The following is a 15,322-nucleotide window of genomic DNA, read 5'->3' as shown; positions in this document are numbered from 1 at the left end:
TATCACACTTCTTTTTTTTTGTCACAAGAAACTGATCTTTACTCAACAAAGTTCTACACAAGTGGAATCTCATGCCACCTCGGTGCCAATCCCCAGCACAACACAGTGACAAGTGGACAGACCCTGGAGGAAGTGGGGGGAGGGACGTGGGAATGAGAAGGACTGCAGATCCAGGCCAGTCTGGGTCCGCAGCCCTGGGCAGGGGAAAAGGTTGAGAAGCTGAAACTTCATTGTGCAAAAATCAACCAAAAATATTTTTAAAATTAAATAGTTTCTTAAAAAAAGAAAGAAGAAAAGGAAAGATAACTAGAACGCCTTTCCTGAAGGTGGTTGGAGCCACCCATCCTGGATGGAAAAGGGGTTACCAATCCCATCAGACAGCCAATCCATCCACATACCCCAAGACCCAGCAGAGAATGCTCCAAAGAACCTAACGTCATACTTAATGGTGAAAGACTGAAAGCTTTTCCCCCAAGGATCAGGATTAAGACAAAGATGTTCGCTTTACCACTTCTATTTAACATTGTGCTGAAGGTGGTAGCCAGGGCAATTAGGCAAGAAAGGGAGATAAAAGGGATTCATATTGGAAAGGCAGAAGTGAAATCACTTCTGTTCGCAAATGACATGATCTTGTACATGGATAATCTTAAAGAATCCACAAGAGGGCTTCCCTGGTGGCGCAGTTGTTGAGAGTCCACCTACTGATGCAGGGGACATGGGTTCGTGTCCTGGTCCGGGAAGATCCCACATGCCGCGGAGCGGCTGGGCCCATGAGCCATGGCCACTGAGCCTGCGCGTCTGGAGCCTGTGCTCCGCAATGGGAGAGGCCAGAGCAGTGAGAGGCCTGCGAACCGCAAAAAAAAAAAAAAAAAAAGGGTTGAGGTAAACTTAACGTTATGTGTACCTCAGTCTGGTCTTTGTGTCCCTGAGAATTGCTTTGTTTAGTTTCATCTGCCCAGAATCAGGAGGGTTTTTTTTTTGGGGGGGGGTATGCGGGCCTCTCACTGTTGTGGGGTCTCCCAGTGCAGTGCACAGGCTCCGGACGCGCAGGCTCAGCGGCCATGGCTCACGGGCCCAGCCGCTCCGCGGTATGTGGGATCTTCCCGGACCGGGGCACGAACCCGTGTCCCCTGCATCGGCAGGCGGACTCTCAACCACTGCGCCACCAGGGAAGCCCCAGGAGGGTTTTTATTCCTGGCCCAATAGCAGTGATGACTGGCCTTTGGCCAAAATCTGGAGACACCAAGTCACACAAGCACCACCCTTCTGAAACACTGCAGTTCTCAGGAGGACTTCTCAGTCTGAAACCGTGCCCCTTGTAGGCCAAGCACTTGCTTCCTTCATGTTTTCTCACTGTAATGTCAACACATTATCTCTCTAAGTGGCAATTTTCACCAGGGAAATTTTGGAATTGAAATAACCACTTTGAGAAACTTTTGCCATGAACAAGATTGTCCATTTGAGAGATTCCTTACAACAAAAAGGGCAGAAAAACCACACGAAGAGCTTGTTTTATTTTTTTTTAATATTTATTTATTTATTTATTTGGCTGCACCAGGTCTTAGTTGCGGTACTCAGGATCTTTGTTGAGGCCTGCAGGATCTTTAGTTGCGGCATGTGGGATCTAGTTCCCTGACCAGGGATGGAACCCCAGCCCCCTGCATTGAGAGCCCTGAGTCTTAACCGCTGGTCCACCAGAGGAGTCCCGAGCTTGCTTGTTTTATCTGTCTCAAGGAGAGAGATCATTTTGTTTAACATAGGAGACACCCTCCTCTTCATTTCTGTATTTGGAGATTAAGAAGTGCTGATTTTTTAATAGTATGCCTTGATAAAACTGTCAAGGGCCTGAATTATTGTTTAAATCAGCTGTAATAACTCTCTTTTGAGTATGTTTATGTCAAATCGCATTTTCCTGCAGCCAAAATTCTTCCCTTCTCCTTTCATAGGGAAATGTAACTAGCCTTTTACAGTGATAATTTCATATTCATCTGAAGCCACTACAAAACCCTTATCAAAATGGACAACAAATGAAGGAATTTCTATATAGCTTTCCATTACTTGTGTAAACAAAGAATGCTGCCTACCATTCCAGTTCTACGAGGATTAAGTCATTAGCCGTTGCAATCACTCACCTACGAGTATACCCTGAAAGGAATTCAGGGGGAAACATTCTATGTTTTGGATATATGGGCCCCTAGGTAGTTAAGATGCATATCTAAAGAAGAATTTCAATGACCCCAGATTCTTGCATCTTCCCATATATAGATAAGCACTAAAATCCTTAACTGAGATATGGGGTATATGTGTGTGTGTGTGTGTGTGTGTGTGTGTGTGTGTGTGTGTGTGTGTGTGTGAGAGAGAGAGAGAGAGAGAGAGATGGGTGTGTGTGTGTGTGTGTGTGTGTGTGTGTGTGTGATTAGCAGTAATCTTTTGCCAAGATGCATGCTTGAGTACATGTATTTCCCAGCCAAAAAAATTATACATTTACTAGTCCCTCCCCTACCTCTTTGAAGCAGTTCCCAGTTCTCGGAAACACTGAATAAAACTCAACTGACAGCTCTTATGTTGTGTGTTTTTTCTCCAATTGACACTTGAGATCACTATAAGAAGAGTGGAGGTTAACAAAAATGCTTCATGATAATAGCCACAATAGCAGAGAAAAATTGGCCTTGACACTGAACCAACATTGATGGGGTAACTTTAAGGGTCTTGCTGAGATGGTTCCCTTGCATGTCACACCCCATAACAATCATGACAAAGACTGAAAAGGTAGGGTGTGGATAGAAACCAATAGCTCGAGGCCCTTTTGAACACCTCCAAAGGGCTATGAGCAAGTTCTGGCTGTGGTTTATTTTCCAGGTGAACTGAGTTTTTCCTACTGGTCAGAGAGTTATCACTGTAAAGGTAGGGAAACTGCTTGCCTTTGTATTCCCGACTCAACTTACCTCTCCAGTAGCAGGGACAGGCATTGCACTTATTTAAAGAACTCTGTTATTTAAAAACTCTGTAAAGTTTTAACTTCCTCAGAAACTCTACAGCCATTATCACCTATAATCTTCAGAAAAAGTGGAGAGACCTAATGGAATTTGGAAAGTAAAATCAACAAACTTCTAACCCCAACCCTCAAACTTCCAGGGACTAAAGTATTGCCATTAGCCTTGATGGCAATAAGCTCTAACCCCTCTGGGGACCACCTATAGTTAGCTACTTCTGAGTTAATAACAGACTACCCTAAGTGTTTTGTAATTGCACCTCAAATCCTAGATTCTACCCTCTTACAGGCCAATATGACTTCATACTACTAGAGACTCGTGTGATGCCTCCAGATGTCCCCATAACAGGTTCAAGCTGCATTTCCAAAAAAGTCTGCATGATCAAAGGGAAAGCTGCCCTTGAGCCTCAGCGGAAAAGACCTTATTAATAGGCTTCAAACTGAGGATTCTTAGGAATTCTCCAGAAGCTGATGACTGCAGACTTGGATGGCTTCTGCTCAAGGTGACAGAACAAGATTAATTTTCTGATTCTTCAGCACCTTTTTTTCTTTTTACTTCACTATTAATCTTGACTATTACTGTACCTTGACACCTTCTAGTAACCAAGTAAAATATCTCTCACCCTGTTACTTTTGACCCGCTATGGATTCCCTCTGTCACTTACGGGAAAAAAGAAACTATCTTGTGTGTTTTCTCAGACTACAGCTACTATGAATTTGATTGCTGGATCTCGATCTCTCTCTCTCACTCTCTCTCTCATGCAGACTCACACGCCTACCTCAAACTGACAAAAATGCAATAGCTCTTCTTTTAAATACCTCAGAAGGTAGCTTTCTTTCTACAGGTCCTCTCACATTTCCCTTAAAAACATAATCCCAAACCTCGATCTTGTAAAAGTGGCTGTTGGCCTCAGAGAATGCTTCTGCTGAAGTCACTGCAACCCTATCAGCAAGACCCAGCCCATCAGGAATGGGAGCTAACAGTTGGGGCAGTTTGTTCTCTTCAAACACCTCTAGCCTGTTTTGCTGCTACTGTTTAACTCCACTCAAGAAATCCACTCTAGAGGACTTCCTTGGTGGTGCAATGGTTAAGAATCCGCCTTCCAATGCAGGGGACACAGGTTCGAGCCCTGGTCCGGGAAGATCTCACATGTCGAGGAGCAACTAAGCCCGTGCGCCACAACTACTGAGCCTGCACTCCAGAGCCTGCAAGCCACAACTACTGAAGCCCGTGCACCTAGAGCCCATGCTCCACAACAAGAGAAGCCACCGCAATGAGAAGCCCACGCACTGCAACAAAAAGTAGACCCCGCTCGCCGCAAATAGAGAAAGCCTGCACACAGCAACAAAGACCCAACACAGCCAAAAATACATAAATAAAAATAAATAAATTTATAAAAAAATAGTTCACACCATCCATGAAAACCTTCAAGTAACACCCATAATTAGGATGGATAATGTGTTGTCCCGGAAATCATGTTGCAAGTGACCTCTGAAACTCTATACACCGTAAATAAGACTATAAATCCCAGCTTTGCCATTTTCAGGCAGTATAACCATGGGCAAGTTGCTTTACCTTTTTGTGCTTTCAGTTTCCTCATATGTATAATGAGCGTAAGGAAAGGAAGGTTCCTCTGTCACCTCCGAAGTGATCACTGGCATATCCGAAGTGATCACAGGCTTGCAGGTAATCTGATGACACTGCAGATCCCCTGGAGATGGCCCCGATCGGGTCAGTTCCAGAGGTTGGCCCTAAATGGGCTCCTTGAGATGGTTGCCAGGTCCCAACATCGGAGCGTAGATCTCTAAAGGTGTATCCCTGGGGAAGGCAGCCCTCCCACCCCCCTGGAGGACGTGGGATGGTAGGGGTGGAGCTATCAGGGCTGTCCTGCCCAGCCAGGTCCTGTTATCCAACTGCCACTAAGAGAATAGGGGAAATGAGAACACTCAGACCAGCAACTCAGAGTAAGGTATGCACCCAACTCTTCTGTCTTACTTTCTCTCTCTCTCCCACTTCTCTTTTTCTTTCTCTGCCCCTCAGCTTCTCTCTTTTTTCTTTGCTATCTCTGTCTCTCCCAATATGTCTCTATCTCCTCACTTTCATTCCCTCTTTTCCCTGTCTTTTTTTTAATGTGTACTGCTTTTTCTCTTGGTATCTGTTTCTCTGCATCTCCATTTCTCCTTTGATGTCTCTGTAAACTGGCTATCTGTCTCTTTCCCTATCTTTTTTCTCTGTCTTTGATTTCCCCTTGTCTCTCTCCCCAGCCTCTCAGGGTCTCTGCCTGAGGAAGTGGACAAAGGGATTTCCCCACTCCACTGTCAGGGCTGGAACCTCTTGCTCTTCTCTGATCCTGTCCACCTCTCTAACCCTCCTCATCCACCAAATATCTTCCCTTCCCCACCGCGTGCAGACAGGTGGATGGCAAACTCCAGGACTCAGGGAGGGTGAGAGTCACCAGCCAGAGAAATCAAAGCAGAGAGATGAGGAAGAAGAGCTGAGAGACAGATCAAGACATAGAGGCAGAGTAGGGGCTCAGGCGAGGAGGGAGACCGGAAGGAAGAACCTGAGGGAGAGCCACTGAAATCCTTATGAGAGAGAAAGAGAGAGAATGCAGTTTGGGCATCTCTCTGCCTCTCTGAGGCCAGTGAGCTGGAGGGTAAGTGGGCAGGCAGCCTGAGGAGGCCTGGCCTGACAACCCTTGTCGGTTCAGCCCCTCAAACCAGCTCAGAACTCTACACCGCCACCTCGCCTTCTCTCCCGCCTTGGCCTCCACTTTGACGCTGAGGGTCTTCCCACCTGCATTTCTGACCCTCAAACAGCTCCTTCTTGCTCCTCTTCCTGTCTCTGTCCTTTCTCCTCGTCTCTGTCTCTTTTCCTTTATTTCTTGTATGTCTCTCTGCCTCTCTTTCTATGTGTCCATTAGTGTCTCTATGTCCCTGTGTATGTCCCTCAATTCCTATTTCTCTCGCCATCTGTTTGTTTCACTCTTGCCTTCTCCGTCTCCTGCCTTTTCTGGGTCTCTGCAATCCTCCCCACCCCCGGTGGAAACCATCCGGGGTCTGACCCCACATTCCCTTCTTCTGGGAAGAGCAGCAGGCCCGCGGTCAGGTCAGGGGGCGGGGCCTGAGGACTCGCCCTGGACCCAACTCCCCCCGCAACTCCGGAGACCTGCACAACACCGGACGCCCCAGCCCCACCTAGGAGCCGGGTGACGCCGCGGCAGCTAGGCTCCCACGAAGCCCCACCACCACTCGATGCCGCTCTACAACTCTCAGCCGAAGCCCAGTCCTCCGCTACTAAACCCAGTACTGGTCCCGCCCGGCCCAGCCAGCAGCCCCAGGAGCCAGAGCACAAGGCCCTGAACTTCACCATGAACCGTTCCACGGCCCCACGGCTCCAACAGCCTTCCAGACCCGGAGACCTCGAGCGGGGTCCCAAAAGTGGGAGGAGGGCGGGGCGCCCGAGCATTTGAGGTTCCCGAAGCGGTGGGACCTTAAGGAGCAGGAGAGGGCGGGGTCTGAAGACGGGAAGAGGTAGGGTCTAGAGGCTTCTGAGGGCGGGAAACCTGGGCCTGCAGGAGGCTTAGAGGGCAGGGCTGAAAGATAGGGAGGGGGTGGACCTGGGGGCGGGGCCTGGAGACAAAGGGTCTGTGAACAGCACAGCAGCCTGAGGTGGGCAGAACCTGAGGGCTCAAGGAAGGAAAAGGCTCAGGAGAGCTAGCGGGCCTATGTTTGATAGGAGCAGGGTGGGGCCTGGAAACGCAGCGGGGATGGGGCCTGGAGGTGAGGAAGGGCGCGGCCTAGGTGTACCGAATGGGCGGGACCAAAGGAAGTGGCCTGGAAATACAAGGGTTGCAGCCTGGGATACCCAGGGTCTGACTGGCATCCCGGTCCTACCCAGGCAAGTGTGTTGCTGCTGCTGGCGTGGCCATGGAGTCGGCAAGTTCGAGGCCAGGGCCCTGCTGGGGCACTGAGAGAGCTGTGTGCACGGGGCCTGCTACGTGCGCCTGGCACTGAGTCCATCAAGCAGCGTTGCAGTTCTACTACCTCCGAGGACCACTAGGACCTCGTTGGGGCCTTCGGAGGCCTGAGAACTCCGCATTTGCACCCCCAGGGAGCGAGTTTGTATGAGAGGGCATTTCCACCTCTTTGCAATGGCTTGCATAAAAGGGACAGTTGGTGTGTCTCCCATGAGGCCACCTGCACCCCCGTGGAGGCGTCTGCCCCACACATGTAGGTGTTTGCATGCAAGAGACAGTGTTTGGAGCCGATGTCCATCCGAGAAAATCTCTCTCCCATAACCCCCACTCCACCCCCAAAACGAAACCTCATCCGGTACCCTTAAATACTGACAACCCTGAGCATCGCAGAGCAGAAATCTCTCTGTAGTGCAGAAGAGAAGATTAAGGGTACCGTCTTCAAGGAAGCTGGGTCTCCCCGACCCCTACTTCCATCCCAGGTCCCTGGTGAGGCCACATGGAGGGGGAATTATCTTCACAAACGGGGTGACTGGTATTCAGAAAGACAGAGTTCACTGTGAGGTCAGATTTCCCAGTCTTTGCAATGGGGACATGGGGGAGAGGGGTCAGAGGTGCCGCATGCTGAACCACCCCTCTACCCCAGCAATCCTGTGTTCACTCATTTCTTTCCCAAGCCTGTTCCTCTTCCGTCTGCTTGTGATTCAACACTTGGCCCCCTTATTCATGTACTATTCACATCTGGATTCATTCCCCCTCCTACACATTCATCCCACAAACCTTTACTAGAGCCCACTCTCTGTGGGACTCCAAATCCTAGGGCTCCCAAGTCCCTGAAGAGGGCTCTACCCCTTGTCCTAGTGAGCAGCTCCAATGGGTGGCTCAAGGAGTACATACATAGGCATTTCAAAACTGGCTTTAAATACTGATCAGGGCGCCATGCAAAGGGACTGGGGTGAGAGCTTGTTACATATGAGTGGGGGCTGGGGTGCCTGAGAGAGAAGGGACCCACCCATCAGGGCAGCTGGGGTGCCCCACCCCCAACCTGGGATAAGGGAACAGAGTAGAGGCCCTCTCTGGAGGGTCCCAGGGCCAACCGGGAGCCAGCCCTCCCTTCGAGGTAGATCATCGCGGAGGGAACCAAGGAGGAGCTCCCACGGTGGCGATGACAGGCGGTCACTTCCTCAGTGGTATTGCTGATAGCTGGGGTAGCCTGGGGCTGGGGTACCCTCCTTAGGGGGCAGCTGGCTGGGGTCCTCCAGGAATGGGGGTGCTGGAGCAGGGAGAATTGGATAAAGATGAGTGGAGGAGGCAAGGCAGAGCATTTCCCACCTCTCCCTGGCCAGCTTCACCAGGAACTCACCATTGCGGAACTGCTGGGCAGTGTAGCGAGTGAGGAGGATGCCAACACCCTCGATGAGGGCCAACAGAATGCCTCCCATCATTGCTGAGCCCACCATGGCCAATGGGCCACCTGGAGGAATGAGGAGGCACAGGGAGACAGGTGAGAGCAGGCAGAACAGGGTGGAAGGGGCTGGGGCCTGGGGATGGGGCACTCACTGCGGGCAGCCAGCACAGCCCCGGTCAATGCTCCACTGGTGATGGAGTTCCAGGGATCTTCCTTGCCCCGCAGCCGCACCAGACCGCAGTCGATGGTGGAGAACAGGCCCCCCCACACTGCGAAGCTACCTGTTGAGGGACCACAGCCTAATTAGTGTTTGTGGGGAATCCCCAGAATATACGGCTCAGGGTCCAGGGACTCCCAAGGCTTGAATGCTCTGGCAAAGAACGGGGGGAAAAACCCAGAGGCAAAGGCAGATGGCAAACTCCTAGGGGAGAGCCCCCATCTGTCTCTGTGGTAGCTCCTTCAATCTGTCTGTAATTGCCATCGGCACTCCTTTCACCTTCACAGGGGGCTGACAAGTATTTTACGGGCAGATTTATCTGCTTCTATATGGCTTTTTTCTTGGCCCCGCCATGCACTCATTCCTCTCAGTTCTCTGACCAGGGATTGAACCTGGGTGACGGCAATGAAAGCCCGGAATCCTAACCACCAGGCCACCAGGGAACTCCCTTCTATATGGCTTTTAACAGAGCAACTTTGATCTTTGTAACTACCACACAGAACTGGAATTCTGACCTTGGTTTCAGGGAGAAGGAAAGGGGTTGGCAAAGCCAGTTAACAATACAATAGTTAAAATGTTTACTCAAGTCTTACTGTGTGCCAGGACCTGATCTACACACTGCATGTTACTTGACTTCTGAAAATTTATATTAGTTAATACTATCAAAGCGCTTAACAGAGCAACCAGCACTTAGTAAGTACTACCTAAGTTACATAAATTACAGAACTTATTGTTTTGTCATCCCCATGTTGCAGATGAGGTTCAGAGAGGTTAAGCCACTAGCCCAAGATCACACAGCAGGGAAGAGCCAGGGCCTGGATTTAAACTCCAGAACTCACCCATATGAAATTGCTGGGAAACGTCACTCCCCCAGGAAGTCCCAGGCAGAGGTGGGACTAGAATCTGGACCCCCAACTTGCAGTCTAGACTCAAAGGAGCAACCAGCTCAACTCTGTTATCACATCTGTCTCCCCAAACCTCTCACCTCCAATCTGAGGGGCTCGGATCCTCACAGCGTTGACACTGCCTCTCATTCGGTGCCGAATTCCCTGGAGGAAAGTGAGGAGGAAGGGAATCAGAGCCCGGTTGAGGCCACTGGCAGACAAGGTTTCTAGCTTTTAAGAGAGGGATGGGGGCAGGAAACCTGGAGGGGTATCAGGGGTAGAGATGTGGGGAAGGGGCCAAGAACTAGGGGGCTGGGGAGCACCCCAATATAGGTGCTCTAAGAGCTGGGATGAGAAATCATTCATTCATTCATTACTTAGCACCTATGTGCCAGGCATCATGCTGTGTGCAGGGATACAGCAGTAAACAAGGTAGACCTGGCCCCTACGCTCTCAGAGCTCACATTATAGTGGGGGAGACAGATCCTAAATAAGGGTACAGATAAGACAGCTTCAGACAGCAATAAGAACGCTAGAGGAAATAGGAAAAAGAGCTATGACAGTGGCTGAAGGGTCAGGAAAGACCTCTTTAAGGAGGGGGGCATTTATGCTGAGACCTTGAGGATAAGAGGGAGAAACCTGGACAAAGATCCAGGAAAGAGAGCTCCAGGAGATGAGGGGAGGGACAGGGCTAGACAGAGAAATTACAGAGACCTTGACAAATGCATGGCATTTAAAGTCATGACATTTGATGAGGTCTCCCAGGAAGGGGAGGGGGGTTGTCAGAGATAGAGAGTGAGAGAGAGAGGGAATAGATTACGTTAAATTAAAAGCATTTTCTCAGCTTTAAGGCTGTCCTCCTCCTGCCAATTAAACTCCTGTCACTTCCCTCTATCCAGGCTTCCAACCCAGAATCTGCCTCTAGGTAAAATCTGACTGGCTTTGCACACACACATTTAGGTTTTGGTGATGACCCTTTTGACATCACAGCATTTCCACAGAGGAGCTCCAGTTGGGTGGGGGGTGAGGGGCAGAGGTCATGTTTGCAGTTCCTCCAAACTTCCAGATCCTGGAGCCAGGCCTGGCATATAGTAGGTGAGCAGGCACCAGAATGAATAAGTGCATGTGACTGGCAGCTCCAAGCAGTTTTCAGAACAGTATCCCATGTGGGCAGGGCAGGACCCCCGCGCCACCCAGGGAAGGCCAGGACTCACGACAGGGGCATTGCGGAAGCCCTTAATGGCCTGGAAGACTCCACCGCCGATAACACCCATAGTGAAGGCGCCACCGCAATCATCCACAATTCGCCATGGGCTGCAAGCGGGAAGGGGAGGATGGGGTTAATGTGAGCCCTCCCTCTTGCCATGTCACAATGACTCTTTCCAACTGGGAGAGACTAAGTCACCCAAATGGGAAGCAGAATTTCAGATAATAGATTATTCTCCCCCTCATTTAAGCAAGAAATAGTGCGAAGGAGGGAAAATATTAGTCTTTGCCCTGTCCGCCCCTCCCCTTCGCAGCCAACCAAGAAATCAACGGCTTTACTACTATCAATGATTAAATGAATTGATAACAAGCAAAGAGTTGGCAAGTTTAAATAAGCGCTACAGACGTGTTAAGCTAGCACTGTTACTAAAGCAGAACGGGCTCGCACCCCCCTTTCCCACAATGAGCACGTCCAACCAAGCCACGCCCTCTTTTTTTTTTTTAAACCCGTACAACTGGGAAAAACCAATCGCAGACCGGGGGGATGATCCAGCACCGCTCAATACCGCACCACCCCCTCGGCTGGAATGGATTCGACCAGCGTGTCTTTTCGTTAACAAAGAGAGACTGGGAGGTACGAAGGCAAGGGAAACGTGGAGTGGTTCGTCCTTGCACCGTACCTTCTCCTTTAGGCACACAGTTGTGGCCCCTCTTAACGGAGCCCGAGTAGGAGGAAGGGGAGGGGAGCAGAAGGAGACAACAAACGTCTAAGAGTCTCCCGAGTCTGGGACGTGGCGCTGTGTGGCCGATGCCTCCCCCGCCCGCCTCCCACCGCTGGCCGTGGCGCCCCAGCAACAGTCCCGAGGCCTGCGCCCCTCGCCGTACCAAGGCTCCCGAGCGTACTCCTCCATGGCGCCGGCGTCCGGCCGCGCAGTCTGACTAAACCGCGGGCGGGCCACGCCCCCACCGTAAATGCACACAGGCGTTCGAGCTTTCCACCTATTCCAGGGCAATGATTGGGTCGTTTCACCAGAAGAAGTCAGACCAAGGGGCACTCTCATTGGCCAGCCAAGTTTGTGTCATCCTTTCGCCGCAGCCTGAGCTTAGCCCAGTTTCCTCCAGGCTCGGAGGGAGAGGACCTCGTTCTGGGGTTTAGGAGAAGAGAGTCGTGTAGTCCTGGCACTCATAGAAGCGACGAGAGAGAGACGGCCAGTCTGTCAGCTTTCCACTACCCGCGTGACTGTTGGTAATGTCGGGGTGGGCGCATTTTTTGGAGCTGGAGGTGTTGCACTCTGCTCCCCCATCCCAGCACCTTGGTTCCTTCCACCCGGTAGTCTTCGGGGGAAGTTGGGTGAGCCCATTTCTGGGGCGAGGGGCAGCCGCGTTTGGCCCCTGTGGCAGTGGGCGGAGCCTGGGCCTGGGAGAGGAACCCGGTCCTGGAGCACCCGGCCCGGGAGAGGAGGGTTGGTGAGAGTTTTGGTGATATTGCCATTTATCCCTTGCACCTTTTAGCGTAGGGTCTGTCGCCCAGCTCCTAGTGTAGGTGGGGGTCCAGATGAGTACTTGCTGAGGGGAGGCGCTTGGTTACAAGATCAGATTCAGTCCTCATCTGAGCTGTTTTTTGGTCTGTCTGTTCTTCCCTAGGTCTGTCTGCTATCCGCTATGCCGCTGCCCGTTGCGCTGCAGACCCGCTTGGCCAAGAGAGGCATTCTCAAACATCTGGAGCCCGGTGAGAGAGCTAAGAGCAGATAGGCCTACCAATGTGGCAGGCTTGACAGGCACTTTGTTGTTGATACTGCCACTTGATACCTAGCATGGACCTACTTCGCACCAAGCAGTGGGGTGGCAGGCATTTCATTGTTAACAATGCGTATTCCTGACACCCATTCCTACCGTATGAGGAGGCAGGTGGGGACGGGGAATAGACATTTCATCCTTAAAAATACTGACAGTTGACGTGTATTTTTGGGTCTTCTATATCCCAAGTTTAATCCATCCATCAATCCCTGGAAGTGGTTACAAATTATCTAATAGTAAGGATAGTAACAGTTGACAGAAGCTGACATCTACCGCAGCCTCCTGTGGGCCAAGCACAGTGGCAGGATGCTAATACTTTGCTCTTTACCATACTAATAGATAACATTATTTTAGACCTACTGTGGAGCCAGGCACTGTGCTGGTGATATATACCTTATTGTTCACCGTATCAATAGCTGACATGTATTTTGGGTCTACTTGAAGTGTCATACACATTATGGTGAACAGTATATAAAATAATGATAGGATCTATCATTTCAGCCTACTGTGCTGCTGTTGCTAGTATTTCTACCTTATTGTAAGTAATAGCAAAAGCTGGCATCTAGTTTGGGCTAGGGTGTTCCAGGTACTGGAAAACTCATCTTATTTTCACTTTATTGATAAGTGACATCTATTACAAGCCTGTTGTGTGCCAAGCATAGATCTTTGGTTAATAATACTGATAATGATCATTGATATGACATTTACTTTAAGGCTGTTGGTACCAGGCCCTGTGCTGATTGTATATATCTTACTAACAATACCGATGATTATAGCTGACATCTATTTTGGGCCTGTTGTGTGACAGGCACTCTGCTGTTGCTGACATATACATTTCATTGTTAGCTATAGGTGAAATCTATGATAGACCTATGGAGGTCCAGGTACTCATACACCTTTTTCATTCTGTTGATAGTAACTGACAACAGTTGTAGGCCTCAGGAACTGAATAGATTCAGAGAAGCGTTTGGATAAATCCCTTGCTATCCAAACTTGCTAGTCAATATACCAGAGTCAGAAACCTCATATTCGCCAAGCCAGATAAGTTCAGGTAACATTATGTCATATCTGAACCCAGAAACAGAACAGATTTGGGTAAATTTTTTGGTAAATCCTAATATTCAGATACTTGGATTTGGAATGTGAGCAATATTTTTTAGGGTACTTGAGACCTGGCACACACACGTGGTCCATGTGAATGTGAGTGTGTCTCCCCAGGCCCTGACTGCAGGATGGGGATCCCTCTGGTCCTTACTGCTGTCCTCCTTTCCTCCTTGTCCTGCCAGAACCGGAGGAAGAGATCATTGCCGAGGACTATGATGATGATCCTGTGGACTATGAGGCTACCCGGTTGGAGGGCCTGCCACCAAGCTGGTACAAGGTGTTTGACCCTTCCTGGTGAGTCTGGGGATGCAGCGGGGTGGGCTGGGGGCAAATGGGGGCCACAAAGGAAGACATCTGGGGGTCCCTCCCTGTAGGGTCCTGGCATGGGGCAGGTACAGGCAGAGATCGGGGAGACGAGAGTTGAGGCTACAAGGAGAGGATATCTGTGCTGACATTCCTTCTCTCCCTCCCTCCCTCCACTGCCCTGCAGCGGGCTCCCTTACTACTGGAATGTGGACACAGACCTTGTGTCCTGGCTGTCCCCACATGATCCCAACTCCGTTGTTTCCAAATCTGCCAAGAAGCTCAGGAGCAGTAATGCAGGTGAGTTGGCAGATACAAGGGTGCCTCGAGTGTTCTTGCAGTTCTCCAGGAGGGGTCAGGTAAAAGACCAGGGCGGGTAAGACCAGGCAGACCCAGCCCCAGGCAAAGGAGGCTGTTGAAGGCAGAGGCTGCTGGGTCCTGAGGTGGGAGGAGGAAGGTCACAAGGCTTTCGTGTCCCCAGATGCTGAGGAGAAGTTGGATCGGAGCCATGAGAAATCGGACCGGGGCCACGAGAAATCAGACCGAGGTCACGAGAAGTCGGAACGCGGCCATGAGAAGTCAGAACGGAGCCATGAGAAGTCTGACAGAGACCGGGAGCGTGGTTATGACAAGGTGGACAGAGACAGAGAGCGGGACAGGGATCGGGACCGGGACCGCGGGTATGACAAGGTGGACCGGGATGAGGGCAAAGAACGGCGCCACCATCGCCGGGAGGAGCTGGCTCCCTACCCCAAGAGCAAGAAGGGTAAGCTGGGGTGAGGCAACGGGGGCACCAGGGGGGCACAGTGTAAGGAAGCCCTCGCTTGGCTTCACACGAGTGCCTGAGCCTGGGGCCTGGCAGCCTCAGGCTCCATTTCTTCTGGGGATGGGAGAGCTCGGTGATCGGGGACTCCTTGTGCCCCCGTCGAAGACCCCACTCTGCCACCTACTTCCGCAGTGGCAAGCCGGAAGGATGAAGAATTAGACCCCATGGACCCCAGTTCGTACTCAGATGCACCCCGGTAATTGACCACCCCTCGAGAGCCCTTCCTTTTTCCCCTTGACTCACTGCACCGCTGACTGTTCCTTTCTTCCTGTCTCCTTTCCCCCTTTGTCAGTTGTGGGTGGGTGGGAGGTGCCTGCCACAGTACACATATTATACATTCCCGCCCCCGCCCCTTGTCACCCCCAGGGGCACGTGGTCAACAGGACTCCCCAAGCGGAATGAGGCCAAGACGGGTGCAGACACGACAGCAGCCGGGCCCCTCTTCCAGCAGCGCCCTTACCCATCCCCGGGGGCTGTGCTCCGGGCCAATGCCGAGGCCTCCCGAACCAAGCAGCAGGACTGAACCTTCCCCAGCCCGGCCCACCCTGGGGTTCTTAATAAAAGCTTTTCGGTGGATCATGCCCACGAGACCTGAGTGCTTCCTTCTC

General features: G+C 51.1%; 2 protein-coding genes across 2 annotated transcripts; one reads left to right on the top strand and one right to left on the bottom strand.

Annotated features, from left to right (window-relative positions):
* Positions 1–7,534: 7,534 nt before the first annotated feature.
* TIMM17B (translocase of inner mitochondrial membrane 17B) lies at positions 7,535–11,694 on the bottom strand. Its single transcript, XM_060138160.1, has 6 exons — positions 11,570–11,694; positions 10,693–10,792; positions 9,580–9,643; positions 8,530–8,658; positions 8,333–8,443; positions 7,535–8,242 (listed from the first exon to the last, which is right to left on the bottom strand). Exons 1-6 carry the CDS (start codon positions 11,593–11,595, stop codon positions 8,154–8,156), a joined length of 519 nt encoding a protein of 172 aa, XP_059994143.1. The 5' UTR covers positions 11,596–11,694; the 3' UTR covers positions 7,535–8,153.
* A 634-nt stretch (positions 11,695–12,328) lies between these two features.
* Positions 12,329–15,295, top strand: PQBP1 (polyglutamine binding protein 1). Its single transcript, XM_060138159.1, has 6 exons — positions 12,329–12,413; positions 13,768–13,879; positions 14,076–14,188; positions 14,370–14,654; positions 14,847–14,910; positions 15,081–15,295. The coding sequence occupies exons 1-6, from the start codon at positions 12,347–12,349 to the stop codon at positions 15,235–15,237; spliced, it is 798 nt and encodes a 265-aa protein (XP_059994142.1). The 5' UTR covers positions 12,329–12,346; the 3' UTR covers positions 15,238–15,295.
* The last annotated feature ends 27 nt before the right edge of the window (positions 15,296–15,322 follow it).

The sequence above is a fragment of the Lagenorhynchus albirostris genome, chromosome X (genome assembly GCF_949774975.1).
Source record: "Lagenorhynchus albirostris chromosome X, mLagAlb1.1, whole genome shotgun sequence".
Lineage (NCBI taxonomy): Eukaryota > Metazoa > Chordata > Mammalia > Artiodactyla > Delphinidae > Lagenorhynchus > Lagenorhynchus albirostris.
This window is presented reverse-complemented; position numbering and strand designations above follow the sequence as displayed.

Excerpts from the sequence above, each read along its gene's own strand:
- TIMM17B (XM_060138160.1), bottom strand. The coding sequence starts at position 11,595 with ATGGAGGAGTACGCTCGGGAGCCTTG. Across the intron at positions 9,644-10,692 it reads GCTTCCGCAATGCCCCTGTC|GGAATTCGGCACCGAATGAG; the intron begins GTGAGTCCTGGC and ends ACTTTCCTCCAG. Across the intron at positions 8,659-9,579 it reads CCGAGCCCCTCAGATTGGAG|GTAGCTTCGCAGTGTGGGGG; the intron begins GTGAGAGGTTTG and ends GTCCCTCAACAG.
- PQBP1 (XM_060138159.1), top strand. The coding sequence starts at position 12,347 with ATGCCGCTGCCCGTTGCGCTGCAGACCCGCTTGGCCAAGAGAGGCATT. Across the intron at positions 14,189-14,369 it reads GCTCAGGAGCAGTAATGCAG|ATGCTGAGGAGAAGTTGGAT; the intron begins GTGAGTTGGCAG and ends TCGTGTCCCCAG. Across the intron at positions 14,911-15,080 it reads TCGTACTCAGATGCACCCCG|GGGCACGTGGTCAACAGGAC; the intron begins GTAATTGACCAC and ends TGTCACCCCCAG.